A 24,301-nucleotide genomic window follows, 5' to 3' on the forward strand; every position below is an offset into this window, starting at 1 on the left:
CAAAAGACATGAATTTGGCCGACTTCTCCATTTCTGGAGTAATTTCCACTTTGCTCCTCCCCAAGCTTTCTTTCTGTCCCCAGACTTCCTGAAATCTCACATAGGCACCTTTCTGTGGTGTTTGAGGCTGATTCAGGGAAGGAAAAAAATATTGACTACCAGAATTTCTTGTAATATTGCTATAGATTGGATTTTCCCAAATGGTATTTCTATTCCTTGAAACACAAATCTCACAAGATAATAGGTGCTGGGTGTAAAAGAGCCTCCTTGGTCATGCACACTGATGACTGTCACATCAGAAGAGGTGGAATAGATTTTTTTTTTCTCCTTCTTAGGCTGTACTCCATGATTTCCCTGAGTTACATGATTTCCCAGGCTTTTTGTAAGAGGCAGTTTTAGGAACCATGGGAAGGATTTGGAGTAACGCTTATGGAGGAAGTTACCCTTGATCATGGTAGACTAAGGCCCTACAGACATATGTTTACATTATGTACCCTCTTACAAGTACATTAGAACTAACAACTAAGTCCTGGCTCTACTGATATAATCCTTTTGACCTAGAGCAGGTCACATAACCAGAGCTCAGTCCTAGGGCAGAATACTGAATTGGAAGATAGGACTCACACCCAAGACTGGTAGTTGAAAAGATCTGCAATACTTGTAAGCAAGATAGGAGAGGAAGGGTTTGGTGGGAAGGGAGAGTTGGGGCTGACCATTAGTCTAGGGGCAACAGTAATCTGAGTCCTCACTACTAAAGTGTTGTCTGTGGACCAGCAGCTTGGGTACTATCTTCAAGCTTGGTAGACACACAGAACTTACTGGATTAGATGTACCTTTGTGCCCTTTCACAGATTTGCCTGTAATTCACATTCGCATTAAAATTCAAATGGGAAGCACTGATCATGGGGAGAGCCTATGGCGTTAACTGTAAAAACAGAAAATATCAGGGACTCTGGTTAAGGTCCTTGACTGGAAAGCATGAACAGCAGAGTTTGGATCCCTAGAAACCCATGTAAATGTTTGATGGATGTGGTAACCCACCTGTAATTCCATCCCCAGAAGATGGAGACAGGGGACCCCTAGAGTAAGTTGGCTAGGGAGGCTAGCCATATATGCAGGCTCTGGGCTTGACTGAGAGGCCCTGCCTCAAGAAATTTGATGGACGAACAAGGAGAATGACTCCTGACATCAACTATATGCACCTGCACTCATCCACCCACACATGCACCTACACCTATGCCCCCCAAACCATGACACATACACATACCTGCAAAACATATATACATCACATACAGACACAGACAGACAGACAGATAGACAGACAGACACACACACACAATGGAAAAAGAAAAAAAAAATACCAGAAAATGTAATTTGAAGGTAGAGCTGAAGGAACTTGCTAGTGGAATAGAAGAGTGGCTGGGGTTGAAGCCTAGGCTTTTGGCCTATGTCTCTGGCTGGGTGGTGGAACCATTTCTGAGATGGGATGACACATAAAAGAACATTTGAGAAAGTCATAAATTGTCTTTGGAGACTTGCTGAGTTTGTGAGCTGTGCTCGATACTCAAATGGAGATATCAAAGAGGCATTTCGACACTGGCTACCTGGCGCAGTAATTCTCGATGGATATGTCAATCAGTATCTATTTGCATGGTGAAGGGATCTGAAGCCCCAGGATTGGACGTGAGTGGATAGTGTGGCTGTAGAAAGGTGGATCACCCTGACAGAGGGCTGGACTGGGAGGCTTGACAAGGGAGGGCAAAGAATTTACCAAGGCCACTGAGGTAGTGCAGCCAGGTCGGTAGGAGGGAAATCGGAGCAAAAAGTTCAAGACTTTTCTTTACGTTAGTCACCCATCCCTCCCATGGGCTGGCCAGGACAGGTGTGTCCCTTGGGCAGTGCACCTGCTCGCTCCATGGCCTCTTTGTTCATGATAAGTGTGTATTCATAAATGCCCCCAAGCATGGCCTCCGTGATGAAGTGGGTTCCAAAGTCTCGAAGGAGATCCCGGTACTCTCCGTAGCTGTACTCCAAGGGCAGTCGCTTCACCCGCTGCAGGAATTCATAATGGAGCATGAGGCTTCTGGACTTCAGCTTGTAATGGGCCACTTCAAGGACAGAGCGCGCATGCAGAAACTTGCTTTTCTAAATGAAATACCAACATGGGAAAAATCTAGGAATCTTGAAAGAAGAAGATGAACTTTACAAATACCAGCTACTGCTCTTGCCCAGGCTCGTCACTGTTATGATTCCTTTAGGATATTTGAGGGAAGATGGTCTCCTTGACAAGATTTCAATTCTCATAAATATTCTGATGTCCCTTTTGGCTTGGAAGAGCATACTCTGAGTATATCTTATTGCAGGCACAAATGACGTGGAAAGGGACCTAGAAAACCGAAAAGGGGTGGGACTTGATAACTTGCAAACCTCACCTATTTGATTATGTCTTTGGATTCTGAAAAATAAAAACAAAAACTGCTCAGAAAGACCAAAAATAATGCCTTAGGGAGATAACTATGGTGGCAGTCACACTGCCTGTTTTGTAAATAAAGTTTTATTGAAACACTACCATCCCCATTCACTTATACATTGTCTGCAGTTGCTGTCACACTGTGGTAGCAGTGTTGTACAGTTGCAATAGAGACTCTAATGTCCTATAAATCTCCAAGTACTTTCTTGGTGTCCCCACGAGGTGTGGAGTAGACTGAATGCTGCTGATGTGGGATGAGATCTAATCCCCCAGAAGCATCATCACTCCTGAGGCAGGGCTCCTTGTATTGTGTGTATGCAGAGGGAAGGGGGATGGTAGAAGTGGGGAAGTATGTTTTGTTCTAATCTTGGGTCCTTCAGCACTAAACAGCCCACACAGCCCTGAATGCACTGTCATCAAAGCCCACTTTCCTTCCTGCCCGGTGGCTCAGGACTCTTCTTAGATTTTTTTTTTTAAGCCCCATCTACCTAAGTAGTCACTAGATACTTTGTTCATGACTTTTCCAAATCTTCTAGGTTGCACTCCCTCTTTGTAGGTTTGTGATAGTTGTCAGAACTGAAATGGAGTTCATTGTGTCAGCCCTAAAAAAAGTAAATAAAAATATCAATATCGAAAATCTAAAAATGAATTAAGTCAGGGGGTTATGACGGAAGGTGCTCATTCATGATTGACTAATAACAGACACTATCACAGAAGACTGCCCGAATCAGAACCTTACACAAAGACCACACAGGCTTACACAAAAATACTTCCCCAAGGGCTTTTGTCTAGCAGCCACCCAGCTTCATGGCGCCACCCATGGTGTTAATCCTTCTTGTTTACAATCCCCATTTTTGCCTTTAAAAACTTCCCTTCCCCCAACCCCTTGGAAAACACATATAGCTTACCATAGCATGCTCATTCAGATTGTAATGCTCTGCAGTTCCCAGATAAGTACCACTATTCTTTGAGAATTGCTCTCTGATTGTTATTTAAGTTGGCATATTATTATAAAACTTCCCCACTGCTCTCCATTCTTTCTCTAACCTGTTTCCATTGCCCCAGTCAGAGTCAAGATTCTAAACCTCTCATAATATTATGATAATTTTCCTTTAGAGAAAAACAATCAAACAAGTGTGCATCAGCTGACTATCACCTTCAGAGGAAATCAACCCCTTACTTTGGATTCTTGACCTTCAGGGTCAATAGACATTGTGTCTGTCTGGCTTTAGCTACTCCAACATTGAAGTGTTCCTCTCTGTGCCTGCCTATTTTTGACCAGCCATGCCATACATCAGCATTCATCCAACTCTGCGCTGGCCCCTCAAACCTGCAAGTCATTCTATGAGGTAACTGTACACCAGCTGTTCCTTCTGCCATGAGTCCGACTTATCTTTTAAGTCCCTATCCAGCCATTTCATCCCTGGTTGTCTCAAACACAGGCTCCTTTTCTAAGACAGCACAACGTGTCACTTACTTTTCCTTTACAGCATATGATGGGCAACTGATATAAAGAAATAACGATAATTTAGGTCATAGCTTTACATCCCCTGATAGACTGAGAATGTGAAGGCAAGAAGAATTTGGTAGATGATTTATTAACAGCTTCAAGAGAGAAATTTGAGGGTACCTGGTACAAAAAGTGATAAATGTTTAAGGATATGGAAATGCTAATTACTCTGTTCAGGTCATTATACTTTGTATACACGTTCCAAATTATCATACCATATCCCATAAATATACACAATTTTAAAAATAAAGATCTCAAAACTTAAGCCAGGTGAAACACAGTGTTACCTTTGGATAACTGGTGATTTGAATCCGAGAACTAGGTAAGGACCAGCAGGGGAGGAAAAAGGAAGGAGGTAAATGTGACGGTACTAAGAAGGGGAGTCTCTTGCAGTTGGTCCTGCCCTTCATCACTATAGCTCCATCCTGAGTGTGTGCTATGTACCATCCTTGTCTAAAGATGAAAGAAACAGATCTGTCTCCCGAAGACCCTTAGCCTAGAAGACAGGGGGAAGTGATGGGTTGGGATATTAGAGAGGCAGATGCTGGACAGATCGGAGACCTTGAATTCTAGGGTAATGAAGGTGCATTTTGTTCTCCTCTTCCACCAAGACACTGGCTTTGATCCTAACCTTATAGGCAGCAAGGAACACACGATGTTTAGATTAGTGTTAGAGAAACATCTGTCAGGCAGCACATGCACGTGAAGGGGCAAGTTGGGGAGTCAAGAAGACCTTTTAGCAGGGTAGTTCAAGGCAAAAAGGATTGGGCCAGTAAACCCAGGAAGGAAACTGATAAGACATAGAAAGGAAATAGGAGAAAGAGGGAGGGATGGTGGAACCAATTCCACCAGGAGTCAGAGAAGAGGTATTGGGTCACATTTCAGAAACTTACCTGAGAAATAAGTCAAATTACAATGGGTTGAAAAATCCACAGATATGTTTTGTTCTGGTAAATCTACATATTAAGTTATTGAAAGTCAAAGGAAAGGGCTCATTAAAAATAATAGAAAATAAGAATAGAAGACTGTTACTGTTTGACCTCTCTAAAAAGTGAGTAAACATAAGACCAGGATATTATTGATGAAAAGATTTTCATGACAAAAACTTTCATTAGGGCCAAGGATAATGTGAAATGCAAGCACGTTTGTGAGCATGAAATTTCAGAAGACGATACACACATTTAAAGGCAACAAGCAGGTACTTACAGTGTGAGCGAATCGCTTGGTTCTGCTAATATAATGTTTGCCTTGGTTGCTTTCCTCTTGAATACGAAAGTCAAAGAAGTTACTGATTTTAAATCCAAAGCTGAAACTAAACTTGCCAGTTGCTTTCTTTGTGACATTGTGTTCAAAATCTGAGTATGATTCATATTCTGTTAATGCAAATTCGTATTTGCCTTGGGTCTAAAGAAAGAGAAGAGAAAACTTTTCATAGGCTTTGACTCACATCAGTTCAGTACACACCATCAGATATCACTGTATTCTTACTGCAGGCTGGAACTGGACTAGATAATCTAGAAACAAGAACATCAGGGCCAACCTGCATCCCCAGCTCAGGGTTCCTGCTCCAGCAAGAAAGACAGAACTAGTAACACTGTGGTTGGTGCTATGAAGTCTGACTTGGGTTTCAACTGGCTGGAATGCAAAGGGTTGGGGGGATGTTCTAGGCTGCGGACTTGTCTTGAGCAGAGACATGGAGAGAAGTAGGAGTGTCTTAGGTGCTGCAAGTTGAATCAGAAGATGCAGGAGTGAGGGGAATGGGCAGGGGTTGTACAAGAACATTCTGGTATCGGAATATTGAGGCTTTTGAGTTGCTTGGTCTTAACTGTGAGCTTACTGCAAACATGAACTGAGAGAGGCAGGAGTGGAGCCTGGGGTGGGTCTTCTGGGACAGTATGGCAACTGGACTGGAAGGGACGAATCTGAATGTCGAGTCACAAGCGCAGTGGAGGCGCTATGAGAAGAGCAGGTTGAGGAGAGCCTGAGGCGGGAGTTGAAGTATAAACTGCTACATCCAAGTGGTTTAGTGAGAGCTTAACAGACCTATTTGCTCCACCATCAGTGCTGCCCTTGCATAAAACTGCCAGAGACACTATCTTTGTGGACCTGAGTGACCAGCTATTCCCCACTTCTGCTCTCGTGGGCATCTGGATACCTGCAATTCTTATAAGGTGGGCACGATGTCTCTACAGCGTTGGAAAGGAGCAGTGGTGATGCAGTTGTGGCTTAAATCGGGGCTTCTGGGGCACAGTGTCACTGCCTTCTTCTAGGAGGATGACTCAGGCCAATTAATTTCCCTAAGCCTCATTTTCTCCAGGTGCAAACTGGAGATGACAACCATGGCTCTCATTAAGCCTGTCCTAAGGATCAGGCTCACATAGGTACCTGGCACAGCCTGAGGAATGGCTGGCTATGGAGAGAAGAGACTAGACGCTACAAGTGCTGCCTGGACTGGGATCTGGCTGTTGTAATGTTCCTCTGGGAAATAGAGGCTGAAGGGGATCTGGGCACCTTGGTGGAAGATGTGCTTGGTCGTAGGCTAATTTTTCCCCTTGGTGGCCAATAAGTATTGCTGCAGGACAAGAAAGAGGAGGGTGAGGGGAACTGCAGTTTTGGAAATGAGATGACCGTCAAGATAGACACTTCAGACCAGCCCCTCACTTTACAGACGAGGAGACCGAGGTCAGAGTAGAAAAGGAGTTTAGTCTAAAGTAAAACCAAGACCTACTGTCTTCCCACTTGATGGCAAGTATCTGGGTGTTATGGCTCGTGGTATATTCCAAACTCTACTCTGTGAGAGCTGTGTCAAGGGTTATATATGAGTTATAGTACGGGCTTTCATGGGTGCAACATTTTATTTTAAGATTTATCTATTTTATTTTATGTATATGTTTGCATATGTGTATGTACTATGTGTGTGCAGGTGTCCACAGAGGTTAGAAGATAGTGTCAGATCCCTCTGGAATCGGAGTTACAGGAATTTTTGAGCCACCTGATATTAGGTGCTAGGCACTGAACCTGGGTCCTCTATAAAAACAGCAAGTGTTCTTTGCTGAGAGATCCAGGCCCACGGGTACAGCATCTATCACTTTAAATACTTAGAACATGCTTGGTTTGGCAAGGACATGGTAATGATGACAAGCAGAGTTCACATGAACTGAGGGCTCCCCATGCCACCAGGTACACAATTCTGTCCGCTTAGCCACATTATCTCACTAATCTTCTCACTTCAGGTAGGAAGCCCATGTGACCCCAGATCCTAGGCTGTCTTCAAGGTGACTATTGATATTGTTGGATTAGCGTTACTAATACCACAGCTCCTGCTGCTGTTACCACTCATAGCACACCATCCTCAGCAAAAGGAGTTGTGTTAGGGTCCACACACTTTACACAGGAAGACACTGATGCTTCAAGAGAAAGGGGTACATCGAAGCCACAAAACACCAGGCTGCAGAGAACTAATTTAGTAGTCCCTCACTGTCTGCAGCAGCTACCCAGCTGTCACTTACCTGTGGGGTGTAGCTTTCCACATTGTATGGCTTCCTAAACCTGGTATTGAAGATGTAATGGGGGGAGCATCCACCAGCATAATACCTGTGATCCAGAACTGGGCCCTCGAAACTGTTTGTGAACAGATTTAGCCTGTATGGAAGGCACAGACAGTGGGAGAAAGCTCAGCATTTGAACCTGGGTGATTTCTGCTGTCAGTTGGCAGATCCCACTGAATGAAACTCAAAACTCCTGACTCAGGTAGAGACTGATGATTGTCTAGGGAGAAGGTATATTCTTGTCACGGTCATGGCCTTCCTTTCCAGTGAAGTCTTTACGATGATTCTTGTCATGCGGAAAGAGGCAGAACGTGTAGATGCCAGGCTCACTTGGCCCCTTCTGATCTTGTTCCTCTAACCTTGTAGGAGATTAGACCAGTGCTTGGATTCTGCAGAAGCTGAGACACACATGGACCACAGGCCACCCTGAGCTCCATTGCTTCACAAAGTGCTCAAAAGCCCCTTCTTTCAGCATGGTGGATGCCAGGGACTAGGGACACAGAACTAGATAAAACCTACCATGTGAGTTGTCTATAGAATTCAAGGGCGGTGCTTAGGATGACCCTGACACAGTCAAATTATGGGAATTATGATTAAGGCTCACCCCAGCCTGTGAACCTCTGTTTCATTGTTCTTAAGCCAACTCTCACATGACCTTAGTCTATTCATGGGATCAGCTTCCAAGGCAACGTGGAACCGACCTGGGAACAGGCAGCGGCAACCTCTCACACCATAACGTTTCTTTCTCAGAAAGGAGAACAAGCAACTATCCACTTCCACTCTGTCTTCCATTCTCCAGAACTCTGCTTAGTGCTGTCCTTTCCCACCCATCTAGCAGAAACACAGCAACTTACCCACTGGCCAGATGGCCAATCGCCCAGTACTGCTCCATCTCCTGCTGGCATTTTTTAGAAATCCTCCTACAGTTTGCTTCATCTGATTGGTCTCCACAGTCATTGTCCCCATTGCAAAGGAGTCTGCGGTTCACACACCTTCCTGAGATAGAGAGAGGGACCACCACACTCACAGGGCTGTGAAGAGAGAAACTAACACAGCCTGAGCATCGGTAGGTGCCAAGCATGTTGCTGGGCCTTCGGTGCCTGTTCTGATCAATCTTCATGTTTCAGGCAGATTGGAAATGGGACTAACCGTTCACATCCTTCTTGCCACCTTCCACCCAAAGAGACCAGTGTCATATTCGTAAAAGCACTGAGGAGCGATTATCTGGAACCATCTGTGAGGGGGCAGGGGGCAGGCAAAGTGGTTGAGAATCAAGGAACAAGTGGCTAACCAGGATGGCGGTCTGGAACCTCCTTCCCATCTCCTCAAGCTGGGCTAAGTGGTGGGGGGAGCACGCAAGCAGCACCAGCCAAACCATGTTGCATGTGTGGCCCAACCTCCTGCCTCAATTCTTCATCTGTAAGTGGAGAAGTCATCATAGCTATCCCATAAGGCTATGGGTGATTTGTGTGAGTAAATAAAACAGAACTGACTCATTGAAACACCGCGAAAGCTTTCTCATTGCTGTGGTTAGTGTTTTTGAACGCCAAGTGCGCATTGCTAGTAAATATTTGTAGCACAATTGGAACCTTTAACTGTCTGGTCATAAATTCTTCCCCTAACCCCACACTGCCTTCAGCACCATCATTTGTATCATTTTTGTTTCCCCTAAACTTTTTTCCCTCACTGTCTCTCTTTCTTAGAGCATTTTTGGGGAGATTAAGTGGGTAGGACAGGTGGTTCTGCTTCCTTAGACACACTGGATCATTTTTAACCAATATCATCCGGATATAAAAGGCAGAAAAACAACAATCTTGTCTTCAGATGTTTCTTACAAGGCATTTAAACTAAAGCCCTCATGAATAACCATTATGGATCTGGCCAGAATCCTGGAACACTGGCCATGATGAGTCCATGGGTACACTGTAAAAAAGTCTCTCCGATTTATTAGATGGAATTTTACATTCGCAATAAGCCCTAAAAATTGTTCCGAGAATCCCTGTCTCCCTTAGAAAAGTACTGGAGCACAGGTCACATGGGCGCCGTGAATGCAGGGCATCACGGCTCCTCTGTAGGTCACTTAGGCAAAGCTTCCTTGATTTTGCCAGACATTTGCAGAAATGGAGAGACATAATTTACTTGGATTAGTAAGTGACTGAGTTTGAGGAACATGTGTTTCCTTTGTTTGGCAGTGGATAATCACTCTTTCTGTCCATCTGTCCATCTGCCTTCCATATTTGCTTTCCTTCCTTGGGGAAAACCAACCTTTTTACTGACTACATCATGCTTCTGGGGTTACTCTAGACTTGCTGATGAGGAAATGCAAATGGCAGGGGCCACATTCCAAAGCTTTTCCGTGATAAGCTGTGCTGATCGCCCCTTTTAGCTATTTGGGATTTGGTCGCATTATGCTCAACCCCATGGCTCTAACAGCAGCAGCAGACCTACCTGATGACAGAGGGCTTTCATTCTATTGGTTACATGACGTGACAGACATGGAAGGTATTAAACATCACCCTCAACTTGTAGTGCTATAACCAAATTCCACAAAGGCTAAGTGAGTTCTTCTAGATCACACAGAATCAGACCTGGCCCAGCACGCACACTTCTGATGTCCGTGAATACGGTTTTCAGATTCCCACCTGCAGCTCCTCCACTGACTGACCCTCTGGATGATTTGCAGCAAGTCTCCTCTCCAAGCCTCTATATCTTGGGTTGAAAACTAGGGATAATAACACTACGTTACAGCATGGGGATGTTTTCATGGACTAATACGTGGGTTAGAGATTGAAATCAAGGGAATCCTCCTGGCCTGCCCTGCAACCGTGGTCATGAAAATGACATGCTCCATTTCTCCCTTACCACATGCTATTATCTGCTTTCCAAGCTTCCCCTCCGTCTCCTACACCTTTCCATACCTGTCTGTGCACACACGAAGCCTTCACATCGCACTTGACTTCTGCAGGGTCTGTTAGTCACACAGTCTTCAACTTCCTTGTCAGAGACATCGCACAGTTCCCCATAGAACTGAGAGGGCCGGAGCAAGTAGGCATGTCTGTACTGTAGCAGAGAGGAACAAAGTGAGCCGTGTGGACCCACCGGGGACCTGTAAGCTCTGAGAGCAAGCACAGCGAGGGTGGCCCAATGCTGCTCGCCCACTGCTTGAGCTTCCTTCACCATCTACACGAAGGGACTGTTTCCCCAGCTGCATTAGGTCCTCTCTGGGGCAGGTGATCTTGTTTTGAATCTCTGTATCCACAGTGGTCTGCCAAGATTTGCTAACTGTGGAAAAAGCACGGTTTCAGACTCAAAGTTAATGAAGGGACTCATCTGGTCATTCAATAATAAGCTATCTCTCAACTTAATTATTCCAATGAGTGATTCATGGATTACCACCTATTCCTTAAGGCATCAGTATGTTATAAATAAAAACTGTGTGCACTGAAGCTACAATTGACTCCAGGATTTTCTAGTTATATGATGGTCAAGTAATTTAATCTTTGCAAATGGCACAATTTATTCATCTGTAAACCAAGGGCATTGACTTTCCTCAATGTACAGTTTAAAATTTAAATTATGCATGTTCTAGATTTATTACTATCACTAAAATTATTTATATTAAGTTGTGTATTAATTTATATTATATATCATATATTGCTATTTCAATCTCATGTTTTTCAGGTATAAAGTAGGTACTCAATTTCTTACCATTATTTCTTTTTCATTATTAATGTTTTAGGAATCAATATTGTGTATCTCTCTCTTCTTGCTAATTTATTCTGAAAATATAGATTGAGCTACCTTATGTTCAAAAGGGTAGGTGTTTTTGCTTGTTCCACTGTTGATTGGTTTTTTTATCATCATTGAGTCTTTTTGCCTACTTCAAAAACAGGGGGTCACTGGTGGTGGCAGGAGGTACCTGGGTGCTTGACCAGGTAAGTGGGGGGTGCTCTGCAAGCTCCTAGGGAAATCCGCATTACAAACCTAGGAGACAGTGGATGGCCTCCAGGAGTGACATTGAGGCTGTCACTGGAAAGTCTGGGAAGAATAAGGGCAGACGCGGAGAGCAGGGAAAGGATGGCAAAACTCCATAGGGGTAGAGGAAGCTTCTGGACTAAAGGATGCACCTCATTTCAGAAAACAGTGATGAGTTCCTCATGGGTAGAAAGGAGTGCAAGACAGAGCAGAGAGAGCTTGTGGGAGACAGCAGGCAGGGCAGGGAGCCAGGGGTCCCAGACCCGCAAGGGGACTTCACAGAAGCAGGAAGCAGTCACATTTGGGTAATTTTCACATTAACAGCCGAGATTTTGGTACACAGAGGGGCCAGATGACCAGAGCAGCCCCTCTGCCAAGTGCTGTAACATCAAGGCACAGTCGGTACACGTATGACATCGGTGCTGTGGCTCTGAAACACAGGAAGGAACCTAGATGGTCATTTACCCACCCCTGTCCTTCCAGAGCTATTCTTCTGTCCTAGTTTGTCTCTCCATTGCTGTGACAAAACACTCTGACCAATACCAATGTGGGGAGGAAAGGGTTTATTCAGCTTACATCTCCCAGGCCACAGTTCATCAGGGAGCCCAAGGTAGGAACTCAGGGCAGGAACCTGGAGGCAGGACCTGGAGCACAGGCCATGGAGGAACGCTGCTTACTGGCTTGCTCTTCTGGCCCCTGCTCAGCCTGCTTTCTTATGCAACACAGGCCCACTTGCCCAGGGGTGTCACCACCCACAGTGGGCTGGGCCCTCCCACATCACTCAACAATCAAGAAGGTGCCCCATGGACATGGCCACAGGCCAGTCCAATAGAGGAAATTCCCCAATTGAGGCTCTCAACCCAGGGGTGTCAAGTTGACACTAAAGCTATCCAGCACATCTTCCTAGAAGGCGAATAAGACTGAGAAACAAGGCAAAACCAGCACACCACACCCAGAAACAAACCACGAAACTTTGCTCAGATTAGGAATAGAAGGAACATTTCCCCGAAACAATATCTGACAAACCCACAGCAAACGTCATGCTAAATGGGGAAACACTGAAGACATGTCTTCTAAAATCAGTGACAAAGTAGGATGTCCAGTTTCAGCACTCCTATCCAGCACAGAACTGAACGCATGAGCCAGAACAAGTGGGCAGGAGAAAGAAACGAAAGGCAAAGAAGTCGAAAGGGGAGATACAGAAGTATTCCTGTGTGCAGACAGAATGATTTTTTTTAATGTAAAAAACTAAAATCCTCACCAAAATACTGTTGGGGTTGATAAAGTCAGTAAAGCTGCAGGACATAAAACTAACAAACCAAAGCAGCAGCATTTTATATCCCAGGCTGAAAGGGGAAATTTATAATTAATCTAGTCACAATATCCACAAAATATTAAGATACAAGATATTCTACGTTCATGGATTAGAAGAATGAATATTGTTCAAATCTACACCACCCAAAGTAATCTAAAGATCCAATGCCATCCCTAGTGATAATACCAGTGACAATGTTGGCAGACCTAGTAGAATCATCAAAAGATTAATATGGAACAAAAAAGCCAAAATATGAAAGCAGTTCTGAGTAAAAAGAGGAAAGCTGGAGGCGTCACAGTGTCTGACTTTAAACATACTATAAAGTTAGGGTGATCAAAAGAGTATGGGACTGCTGGGCATGGTGGCGCATGCCTTTAATCTCAGAACTGGGAGGCAGAGACAGGTGGATCCCGAGTCTAGCCTGGTTTACATAGTGAGTTCCAGGCCAGCTATGTCTCCAGGGAGATCTTGTCTCAAAAAGACAAAGCAATAACAGTAACAACAGACCATGGAACTGGCATCAAAGCATGCACACAGACCAATGGAACGGGCAAAACCCAGAGGTGAATACACACACACCCAACTGGATAAACAGAGGGAATCACTCAGTCAGTAAAATATTGGAGAGGCAGAGACAGGTGAATCCCTGGGGCTCCTTGGCAGACAGCCTATCTTACTTGGTGAGTTCTAGGCAGATGAGAGACCATGTCTCACAAAAGGCAGATGTGCTCGAGGAATGACAACCAAGGTTGTCCTCTGACCGCTACATGGTTGAGCACACAAGTTCATACATATGAGCAGAGAGAGAGAGAGAGAGAGAGAGAGAGAGAGAGAGAGAGAGAGAGAGAGAACTGGGCATACATTTGTAGAAGATGGAAACTAGATTCCTTTCTATCACCACATAAAAAAAAATCAACTTAAAATGGGTTGAATCCCTAAATGTAAGATGCCAAACTATGAAAAGAGAGGAAACACTTCAAGACACAAGTATAGAGAAAAAAAATTTCGATAAGATTTACCTCAATAGCAAAACTAGAAAAATGGGATTATAGCAAACTAGGAAGCATCGCATGGCCAAGGAAATAATCGAGTGTTAACAGACAAATTGAAGACTGTGGGAAATGTTAGGGTCAGACAGGGAGTTAATATTTAGAATAAAGAAGGAATTCAAAGAGTAGCAAAAATCCCAACAAACTGATTTTAAAATGGGTACATGATCTCCACAAATATTTTTCAAATGAAAATGTATAAATGGCGAAGATGCCAAGAAAAGGGAGTTTCTATACACTTGATGAGAGTGTGAGTTTCCATTGCGGAAAGCGGTGTGGAGGCCCCACAGGAAGCTGAGAATAGATGACCACGTGAGCCAGCGATCTTGATACCAGAGATGCATGCAAGGGCACGAAGTTGTGATAGCGAAGGAACACTGCACACCCGTGTGTATTTCAACACCATTCACCATAGCCAAGATAGGAAGGCAGCAAAGACATCTGTCAAAAGATGAATGGATTAAAAACTGTATATTTTACAGTGGAATACTAGTCGTCTCTAAAAGGATGAAATCCAGTCACTTGTGGCAATATGGATGAATTTTGAGGACATTATATTAAGTGAAAATAAGTCAGGCACAAAAGGCAAATGCCACACGTTCTCGCATATTTGTGGGGGCTAGAATAGTTGAGCACACGGAAGTAGAGAATAAAACAGAACTCACTAGGAGCTAGGAAGGAGGGAGGGACATGGAGAGAGGGTGGGTGACAGATACCAAAATGCTCTGTGTGTGTGTGTATGTGTGTGTGTGTGTGTGTGTGTGTGTGTGTGTGTATGAGAGAGAGAGAAAGAGAGAGAGAGAGAGAGATCTAATGAACACAAAGTTCAGCAGATAACTGTACATTATTATTGTCTGCAATAATTGTTCAGTTCAAAGTAACTTGTACTTCAGCACATAACAACAATCATATTTGAGGGCAGAGAAAAGCTAATTACCCTGGTTTGATAGAACTCGAAACTCTGCTCAGAGACACATCTTCTGAGAAGCCTTCCCTGACAGCTCATCAGCACCGACTTCAGTTAGATACAGCAGTATTTACAACTTCTGTGGGCCCCTCCTACTCTACCCTCTAGTATTTCTTATACTGTGATGTTTAGCATTTACTACCACTAAACAGCAAACTCCTGAAGACATTCAAGTGTGACTGAAATGTGCATGCAAATTTCTGGCATGTAACAGGTGCTTCATAAATAGTTGATATTTGAGCTCATTCTGCTTTCTGACATCTTTCCCTGTAAGGAGAAGAAGGTGCTACAAGTTCTGTTAGACAGGTAAACGGAAGCTGGGAGCAGGTAAGTGGTTTCTTGGGACCCCCTAGTAGCAGATATAAACCTTCAATTCAGGCCACAGGTTCCTTATCAGTCATTCAACCAGTAGGACCAGTCTTCACAGTGTTTGTCCTTGAGCCTCCTTTGTGATGGGAGAGCTGACCCAGGATCCCAGCTCCGAGTGCAGCAGATGTGTGCTGTTCCCCTGGCTTCCTGGGAACCCGGACCTATCATGCCAAAGACTCTAAAGAGACTGTGGAAGTCAGCCCGGGACAATTACACAGTTAATTGGATCAATGGGGAGAGCCAACCACAATCATTCTGTTCCCAGAGTAGGTTTTCTTGCTGAAGTTATCAACATTGATCCAATTATCTGGATAATTGCTTCATCTGCACCATAATCCAGAAGGCCTCAGCGTGAGCCAGCCAGGCAGCCAGCTCTCCTCACCAGAACTCACTGTGGATTCCCTTAGCCAGCATCAGCCCTGACTGCAGGCTCACTGACTCAGGGCTCAAAAAGACTTCCTAATCCAGACTTGCAAGTGTATTTCCTTCATCCTTCCCACACTACTCCTCAAACTGTTTTGCCTTAAAAGCTTGGGGATTGTCTTCTGGGAGTCTTCTTGTATGTATGTGACTTTATTTTTATACGATGTGTTTTATAAGTTTTTGTTAGTCACTCAAGGCTAAGGGAAAGGTCACTGCTGACTGAGAAAGCAGCTCATACAAAGGCATAAGAGGAAGGGCTATGGCAGACAAAATACAAGAGCTGCGTAGGCTGGAGTGGGATATGTCATGGAGGTGAGGCTATGTCAGGTGACATCAGAAGTCTGGACTTGATCCTTGGGGCCAGGGCTAGACTTCGAATGGCTCACATGGGGGAAAGACTGGTTAGATGTAGCTTTGTGGTACACTGTGAAAGATGGACTGAAAGAGCAGGCTAGAGGCAGGAAGCCCAATCAGGAAACTGCAAAGACAGCTGTCTTTAGGAAACACTGAAATATCAAAGGGAAAACCTGCTTGAAAGCACAGAGTCAGCATCTTTGATGAACAAGGCATCATCAGTGCCTCTGCCAATCTTGTTGAGGACCCCAGGGGCCCTGGAATTTTATTGCCCACGCAAGGCCGGGGATCTTACCCTTTTCTTCTGACAAGGGTCACATGCAGTCCAGGAAGACCAGCTGGACAGCTCACAGTCAATAGGCATTGGGGTGACAGCCACACTCCGCACCGGTCTGCTCTTAACAAGGCTCCTGTTGACTGCATTTGTCTCAAAGAATTGTGGCTTCTCACCTCTAAAAGTCATCATAAGAGAAGAGAATCAAGATTCAGAAAAGAATTACATACATCTCTCATTACCCATCTATCCATCCATCCAGGCCACTCATCCAATAAATACTTATCTGATCACTCGTGTAAGGCAGGTCCTTTATCAGTCCAGTACTAGATAATCCATCCAACAAATATTTACTGAACCTTCAGGAAGTGCCTGACGTTAGAACTATTGTGGTAAAGAGTATTGAACTTGGGCTAGAAGACAGCCCCTTACAGCTGGGTGCTCACGGCTTTTCTGCCTGTTTGAGGTTCATTTTCTCCTCCACATTCCTTCACATGGCTTTTTTTTGGATTATGAAACACAGTTTTCACTGTTATGAGCTTAACAGGATCCAATCCCTGCTAGGTGTGTGATCTGCAGCAACTCATTCCCCATCTCTGGACCTCTTTTTGATCCTTTGGAGATGAAAGATTTGGACTAGATAGTCTTTGTGGTACCTTTTCTTACTAAAAATCTATGAAACATTTGCTGAGAACAACTGATATTGAGGATTTTAGGCTACAGAGGATATAGTGCAGGGTCTGCCTTGTGAGACTCACAATTTGTCTTAGAGTAGGAAAGGAGAAACTTGTATTGTAACTCTAGGGAACTTTGTCCATGGCCAGAGCAGGGCTTGAAGATATGTGGAGGCCAAGTGGGATTTGGTTGGGCCTGAAGGCTGGGTAGCAGGTAAAAGGCTGCTCTAGGAGTCCCAGTGAGAGATGTGAACCCAAACCGTATGCTAAGAGAGGGGAATGAGCAGGTTATTTCTCAGGTGGAAGAAATAGAACGTGATCGGTTAATGAAAGGGATGAAATGAAGAAAGAGTTTGGGTTGATGCTAGAATTTCACCTGAATGCATGGGTGATGGGGACATAGGACAGATGTGTTGGGAAAGATGGTCCATGTTTTCATGAAATGTCTATAAATTCATTCAGTGCATGGTTCTTAGCTGAGTCTGAAATGTAGAAGACAGATGTGTGCTAGAGACACAGATCTGATCATGAGGATCTGAGATCGAGAGACTGTTCTCAAGAAAAGCAGGCCATGGAAAAGCAGTTGGGAAGCATCCGTGATGCAGCAGACAGGGAGAGCTGGTGTCAGCCCAGGCCAGGGTATGGAGAGTCTGTGGAGGAAAGGAATAGGAGCGGGGCAGTCAGCAGAGCCACACTGCGCAGCAGCCAAGCAACACAAGAGCTGAATGTGTCTAGAATGCAGTGCTGTTTATTGAGTCCCTGGCATTCTGCCAGGTATACGTAAATGGGTGAGCCTGTTACTTAACTTGCTTGAGCCTCAGTTTCTCTACCTATAATTTGGTAGATAAATTATGATTCTTTTTTTCCGTCCCATCTGAGTCTATTCCACTGTGAGATCCATCGTGCCTTATGCTCCTTTTTAAGCTAAAAAGATGAGAGGAGAGGAATGAAGATTTGCTCAACACCCATGATGTCAGACCCAAGCATTGTGCTGGGTATTTTCTTATGCTTTTACCCCATCCCACAGAAGATAGTTATGGAACACTGACACCTTGACAAATGCAGAAATGGCTCCGAGAAACAGGATACGGCAGTCCACCAGGATCTGAGTCTAGGCTTATTTGACTTATCAGCATGTATTTTGTTCCTAAGGGAACCAGCATCCTCTCCAGTGATCCTGTACCACTATCTTTGCAAGGGTCTGCAAGACTTCTTTCATCCCTGAATCCAAGATTAAGTCATTAGGGGGAGCATCACAAAGCTTCCACAGTCAAATACATGGGCTGTCACCCCAAACAAGGTCATTAACAATACATTCTCACTTGGCAAAAGTCCTAAAAAGAGGATAATATTAACTACTGTGAACTCCATTTCCATGACTGCCCCAGAGACCAGCAAAAATCAATTGCCTAGTAAAGTTGGATCTTTAACAAAAGGTCAAAGACTCTGCTAGAAACCACAGGTGGGTACTTGAAAGTGGTTACTAAGGCAGGGTGTTGCATAGCAGCTGGGCCTCGCATGGGCTTCTATCTACTAATTCGCCCAGGTTTGACAAAACAATACTGTCTGTGACTCGGCTTCTCCTGAGTACGTATTTGACAGCTCTGCAGGGTACCTCCTTCTTATTTCATCTACAAAGCAGTTACACTGTGGTTTCTGCAAGTATCAACCCAATTCAGGGCCACGGTGGAGACTGAGTGGATAAGTAACGTGCACAGTTGCCATTAAGAGTCACAATTACTTTCCTCTCTGAGATTTGAGAGCTGGTTAATGGGCACGATGATGGTTTAGAGAAGGAACTTGGTGAGAAGCACTTATAAACACCAGATCTCTCATTTTTGCACCCAATTTCCATTATGGAGGTGGCAATATAATGAAGTAATCAGCTGACTAAATAGTATGTTTGCAAATTACATCGGGTAAGATGCGTGTGGTTTATTAGTACTACAACATGCAAATTTAAAAGAAAAGGCTAGCATTAAGTCACATCTTGATTCCTGAGAATGGCAGACACACAACAAGTTGAGGTGCGTTTATATCTTACCGATGTTTTGCAAGTTCAAAAAATATTGCTGTAAACACCCTTTCATAGTGCACTGGAAATGTGCTCCGTCTAAGGGAGTGTTGGCAGCAAGGCTAATTTTGGGGGGATGCACAGAATGCCACTACAAGCCTTACACACATCGATCTGGGTCCAGATCTCCCATTCTCCTTCAAACAGGCATCTCTGATCAAAATAAAGATGGATCCATCAAGTACAACAGGATTAAGTCAGCAGGAAATTTCAGGCTCTCAGCTGATATAGATGGGATACATCAATATATTTTGGCTTTCGGTAGAAATGCCCTGACACAACAACTTTCTTGTCACACACAATTTGTTAGACAGCTGCATCCCTGTGCAAACAGCAATCCTCCTCTTTGCTCGCAACGGCAACTTCTAGGGGAAAGATTTTCCGTTTCTCTTTTCTTTGTAGTAGATGCGGAATTTAAAGGTGCATCTCAAACTAGTGAATGTGTTTCCCAGAGACAGAGAAACAGCCTGAGCGTCCAGAAATTCCCATGGATGTGCAAGAGGAGGACATAGTATCGGTAAGAAGAAAAAGACAGAGAATATGCGGCTTCTGGAAGCCACCACACCCCAAATGGATTGAGTAACAGCCACACAACCTCTGAGCCTCAGTCTTCTCCTCTTTACAGCCATAAACATTAACACTGAAATGAATGCTGGGGGATGAAAGAAAATGCCCGGCACAGAATGACAGTAATGACAATTGATCAATAATGATCAATAGGCCATAGGTCAATGTGACCTAATTGTGAGCTGATGTGCAGGAGGCTGCAGCATTTTCTGCTCCGGAATGGAACACTTCTCTCTGCTTTCTGTCTGAACTCAGATTCGTGCTGTGTTCAGGACTGCTGTGTAGGAATCACGGGTGGAAGTCAGAACACTGAACTGGGAGTCACGGAACGGGTGGCCACTCGCTGAGTGTAAGAGATTCTCCTCTTCCCTCCGAGAATCAGTTTGTCCTTCTAGAAACTGAGAACGAGAGCCACCCTCCCCAAGATCCAGCTGTGAGGTTTCATAGCTCGTACACGTCTCACCTGAAGGAACTCCACTCTCTACCTCAAAGGAAACTTTTTTTTTTTTTTTTGGACTTTTTGAGACGGGTTCTCCCTGTAGCCCCAGCTGGCCTGGATTCGCTATGGAGACAAGGCTGGCCTTGAACTCACAGAGATCCGCCTGCCTCTGCCTCCCGAGTGCTGGGATTAAAGGCTTGCGCCACTACACCCGGCCAAGGGAACTTGTAATACATACGTTCCATTATGCTGCCCTTCACTTCTATTGCCCTGTTGTTTGGAGGACATACTTTGAATCCCTTAGCTGCTTATTCCTAGTTTCCATCCGCCTTGCAGTTCTTACGTTGGCCTGTCCTCAACGGTAGGGGAATGAATGCACCTGGAGCCTCGGGAACAAGCCAGGCTCTCCCACACCTCCGTGCCTTTTGGCCTGTGCTGTTCTCTGCCCAGTGCACTCTCGCCCCTTGCCAGGCCTCCTGCTCAGGAGAGCTGGTCTCTCTCCCTCCCTTGATCGCTGTTTGTGTCTGTGCCAGCTCTTGCAAGTCTGTGTGTATTTGCTCATACGTTGCCTTTCTCCCAGGAATCTCAAGCTTGTGTATCTTCCGGGGCAAATAAAGACCTGTGCACAGGGGCGCAGTGCTGCAGGGAAGGTTTTGTGAATCCTCTTCCAGGCACAATTCCCTTCTAGGCCCACAAGAAAAGACAAGGCAGGCTTTGGCACTTAGTCTCTGGGCTAAATTGAGAGTCATCTTAATCTTAATGGTGAGTATTGGAGTGTCTGGTGGGTAGTGAAGACTCAGAACCCTGGTTCCAGGAAAGGTGCTTAACGGGGGCAGAGGAGCATAACAGGAGAGCTCGGAACAGTGTGGAGTACTGGGCACTGCTTGCACTCAGAGCTCATGCTGAGGGAGTAGTTCTAGAGTAACGAAAAGGAAAGGCCTTGGCCCAGTAGCATGCGCCAGTGCACAAATGCACCTGTGCTTTCATATCTCATGGTGGAATCTATTCAGGCACCAGGAGGGTCTTTCACTGGAGCCCATTTGATCCCCTACTAGGATGATTTCTTTTAGGTATTTTTCATTATCTGAATGGAGACTTTAAATGCTAGAAAGAGAAACAGAGAGAGAGACAGAAAGAGAGAGAGAGAGAGAGACAAAGAGAGAGAGACAGAGAGGGAGAGACAGAGAGACAGCTTAAGAGACCCACCTACCTACCCTGAGACATTTGGGCTGCTCAGCAGGAAGAGCAAGTCATCCTTGTACATTAGGGTCATTCACATGACTTGGCTCCTTTTTCGTATATCACACACCTTTCACATAAAGAGCGAGACCAAAGCTCTGCTCAGAACACAGAACATAGTGTCTTATTCTTCTCATCTTGACAAAATTCACTGAAGCATGTCAGTTCTTTAACGGGCACTTTTGTTAAAGTCAGCCACTTGGTTCCACAATAATTCAGTGGGAGTTGTTGGTATTATTTTATCAGACACATGCAAATGGCTTGGAGAGATGTTCTTCAGCCCATAGGCATGTGATAGAGTCGGTCAGCATTAAGTGGCTTCATGTTCTCTGCCATCAGGGAATCGTTTGTACCTGTCACTTACCTGGAGCCTGGCAAATGGAGACAGCCCAGGGCAGCACATAGAAGACACACCTCTGCCAGTGCCCTCCAAACCCGCGCCCCTGTCCTCATGTTCTCTGTGTGACAGGAGCTCCAGCGAGGCTCCCGAATGCATGAAAAGTCAGCTCAGGAATGCTTTTGTCAAGCTTCTGTCCCCACAGAGCAAACAACTCAGCAAAGCAAACAGAAGCCAGTGCTTGAAACCTCTGTCGACTTTGCACAGGCAGGAACTTACTCACCTGTGATGCCACAAACCCACCGTGGGGAACCGCACCCACAGTCTTTTCATCTCTATGCCTATGTAATGGTGTTGGGCCAGCAGGATGAAAGATGGCTACTAACAAGGCAGTAAGTGCTGTGGCTTTAGATTCATGCTTCCTGGGCCCCAAAGATTTTTTCCATTGCCACTTCCTGGCTATTGGGCAAGTTACTTTACCTTGGTACCTCAGTTACCCACATACCTGTTTCCTGGAAACGAGAAGGCTTAAATAAATTAATATAAGGAAAATACTGAGCTCAGGCCCATGTTGCATAATCAGACATTTGCTCTATTCTTGCTAAGATGTGGGGTCTGGAGGCAAGTGGGCCTCGGTCTGAATCCCAGGTTTGCCTCTGAAGTTAGGTGATTCTGAACAAGAAAGGAAAGAAATGCTTCCTGGATTGTCCATGACGGTACAGGAGATGGGTGTCTGCACACTTCAGTCCAGCATGTACCTAGTCTGTGGTCCTGATTCCAACCTGAAGACAGTGCCATCTGCCTGTGGTGAGGAGCACAGGGCTGTGGTGTAAGAGGCGCACTGTGCAAACGCAGGGAAGATGCAAATACCAAAGAGTTTCAAAACTAGCTTCTTAATTTTCAGAATCAACAAATTAATATCCAAACTACACTTACCAAATAGTGATAATGAGGCAACCTGCCACCCTTTGAAGGGTATATGCTGGCTGAGTTGGACACGTGGTAAGGACCCTCGGAAGGGAGAGGTACCACACAGCACAAGAAGGTAGAATGCAGAAGGGATTTAGCATCTGGCACTAAATTACATGTTTTTCCAAGACTATTTTCTCACCTGTAAAGTGGAGATAACAACTCATTTATATCCACTCCAGAGTTTGGTTCTAGGTTTGAATATTTAAGACTTGAAGCCTTTAATCTACGCCTGAATACAAGTTGGCATGCTCTTACATGCTGGGCTTCCTCCCAGCCCGTGCCTCCACCATTGCGTGTCTGCTGGAGTGGGTGGGCTGGGGTAGGACACGCAGAAAGCAGACAGAGGGAAGGCTAACTAGGAGAGTGTTCCTTTCACTTCCACTGCGCCACAGCACAGAACACAAGCTCTCCTGTGGGCTATCCTGTGCACATTCTAGTTACCATTAACTCAAGTGCAAGGCAGTGTCTCACTATCATTCCCAAAGAGGCAGTTGATCTGAACTTTGACACAATTGATTGCTGTAGTCAACCATTTGTAAACAAATAGAAAATTGAGTTCCAAGAAATATCCCTGCCTGCGTTCATGTAAGAAGAGCCAAATTCTTATGCGATAAGGATTTCCCTTGGACCTCCTCAACCCCAGGCATCCTAGCAGGATAGGTAGTTGCATGCGTCACAGGCGCTCACCTTCATGTTTGCCCAGAATAGGTGTGTGTGGCTATTATACCACTCATTGTTTGTATGGCTGTCAGATGTCACTTGCACAAGAAGGCCTCTCATTTGACACCCCTGAGGTTCCAGGCACCAAATGATCTTTCATTTTAACTTCATAGCACCCCTGGTGGTTTCCCTGTGCTTCTCACTTGATATCATGCAGGAGGATTGGTAGCCTCAGGTTGTAGGGATAATAACGCACGTTTCCACAGTCAGGTTTTAGCAGTTTAACAGTCTTGGCATTCATCAGAGTCCCCCCATGCCTGTAGGTTGGGTGCCACAGCTGCTTTCACAGCTGGGTGACAGCAAAGCCATCCATGGATACAAGTTGTTTTCTGACTCCCAGATCTACCTTCTTGTGTTCTGAGACTCTCACCTGCTCTTAGAGAGTCTGGGCACTCTTGCACAAAGACCATACCCCATCACTCCTCTAGCTGTCCTCCTAAGAGCCACAGCTCTTGTTGCTGACTGTGAAGTAGCTCTTTAAATGGGTCCCTAAGCTTTTAAACTATATGTAGGAATTTCTAACGATGGGTCCAGGAATCTAATTGCCAACCTCTGATGATTGATTTTTGCAGCCTCCATCCAGTTCCACAGCCAATACCAAGTTTCAAGTTTTTGCTACAACAGCACTCTACTCTGGGAACACGTTTTGTATGTGTTAGCTTTCACTATGTAACAAATGGCCATCACTTGCAACTTAAAACAATAACCATTTATCAGTTCACAGTTCTTTGGGTCACTAACCAGGTCTAGGTAAAGCTGGTGGTCCTATGGGTTCAGTCAGCTGGTGGGTTGGCAGGGTCTAGTTGATCAGAGATGGCCTTATTCACCTGCTTGATGATTCATTCTGAGGGCAAGTTGGTGCTGGCTGTTGGCTGCAGTGATAAGGTGACTCAAGTTGACCCCACAGTTCTACTGAGCAGAAACAAAGAACAAGCCTCATGTGTAGTTGTTTCTAAGTCCCTGATGGCATCTTGATATCCTATTGGAAAAAGCAATGCCCAAATCCATGTTCAAGAGGTAGAGAA

General features: G+C 44.9%; 1 protein-coding gene and 1 long non-coding RNA gene across 2 annotated transcripts in view; one reads left to right on the forward strand and one right to left on the reverse strand.

Annotated features, from left to right (window-relative positions):
• The window catches only part of C8b (complement C8 beta chain), a 34,044-nt gene extending 11,951 nt beyond the window's left edge, over nt 1-22,093 (reverse strand). Inside the window, exons 1-7 of the mRNA XM_008831021.2 lie at nt 21,612-22,093; nt 16,276-16,432; nt 10,447-10,588; nt 8,383-8,524; nt 7,490-7,622; nt 5,187-5,384; nt 1,905-2,145 (exon numbers count right to left, since the gene is read on the reverse strand). Coding sequence (XP_008829243.1) covers nt 1,905-2,145; nt 5,187-5,384; nt 7,490-7,622; nt 8,383-8,524; nt 10,447-10,588; nt 16,276-16,432; nt 21,612-21,700 — 1,102 coding nt within the window. The 5' untranslated portion in view covers nt 21,701-22,093. The remainder of the gene's footprint in view (nt 1-1,904; nt 2,146-5,186; nt 5,385-7,489; nt 7,623-8,382; nt 8,525-10,446; nt 10,589-16,275; nt 16,433-21,611) is intronic.
• LOC115070010 lies at nt 19,412-21,670 on the forward strand. Its single transcript, XR_003849224.1, has 3 exons — nt 19,412-19,519; nt 20,589-20,770; nt 21,587-21,670. It is a non-coding gene; the product is annotated as an uncharacterized LOC115070010 (long non-coding RNA).
• Nucleotides 22,094-24,301: the final 2,208 nt, after the last annotated feature.

This window comes from Nannospalax galili, unplaced genomic scaffold (genome assembly GCF_000622305.1).
Source record: "Nannospalax galili isolate Female #2095 unplaced genomic scaffold, S.galili_v1.0 scaffold553, whole genome shotgun sequence".
NCBI lineage: Eukaryota > Metazoa > Chordata > Mammalia > Rodentia > Spalacidae > Nannospalax > Nannospalax galili.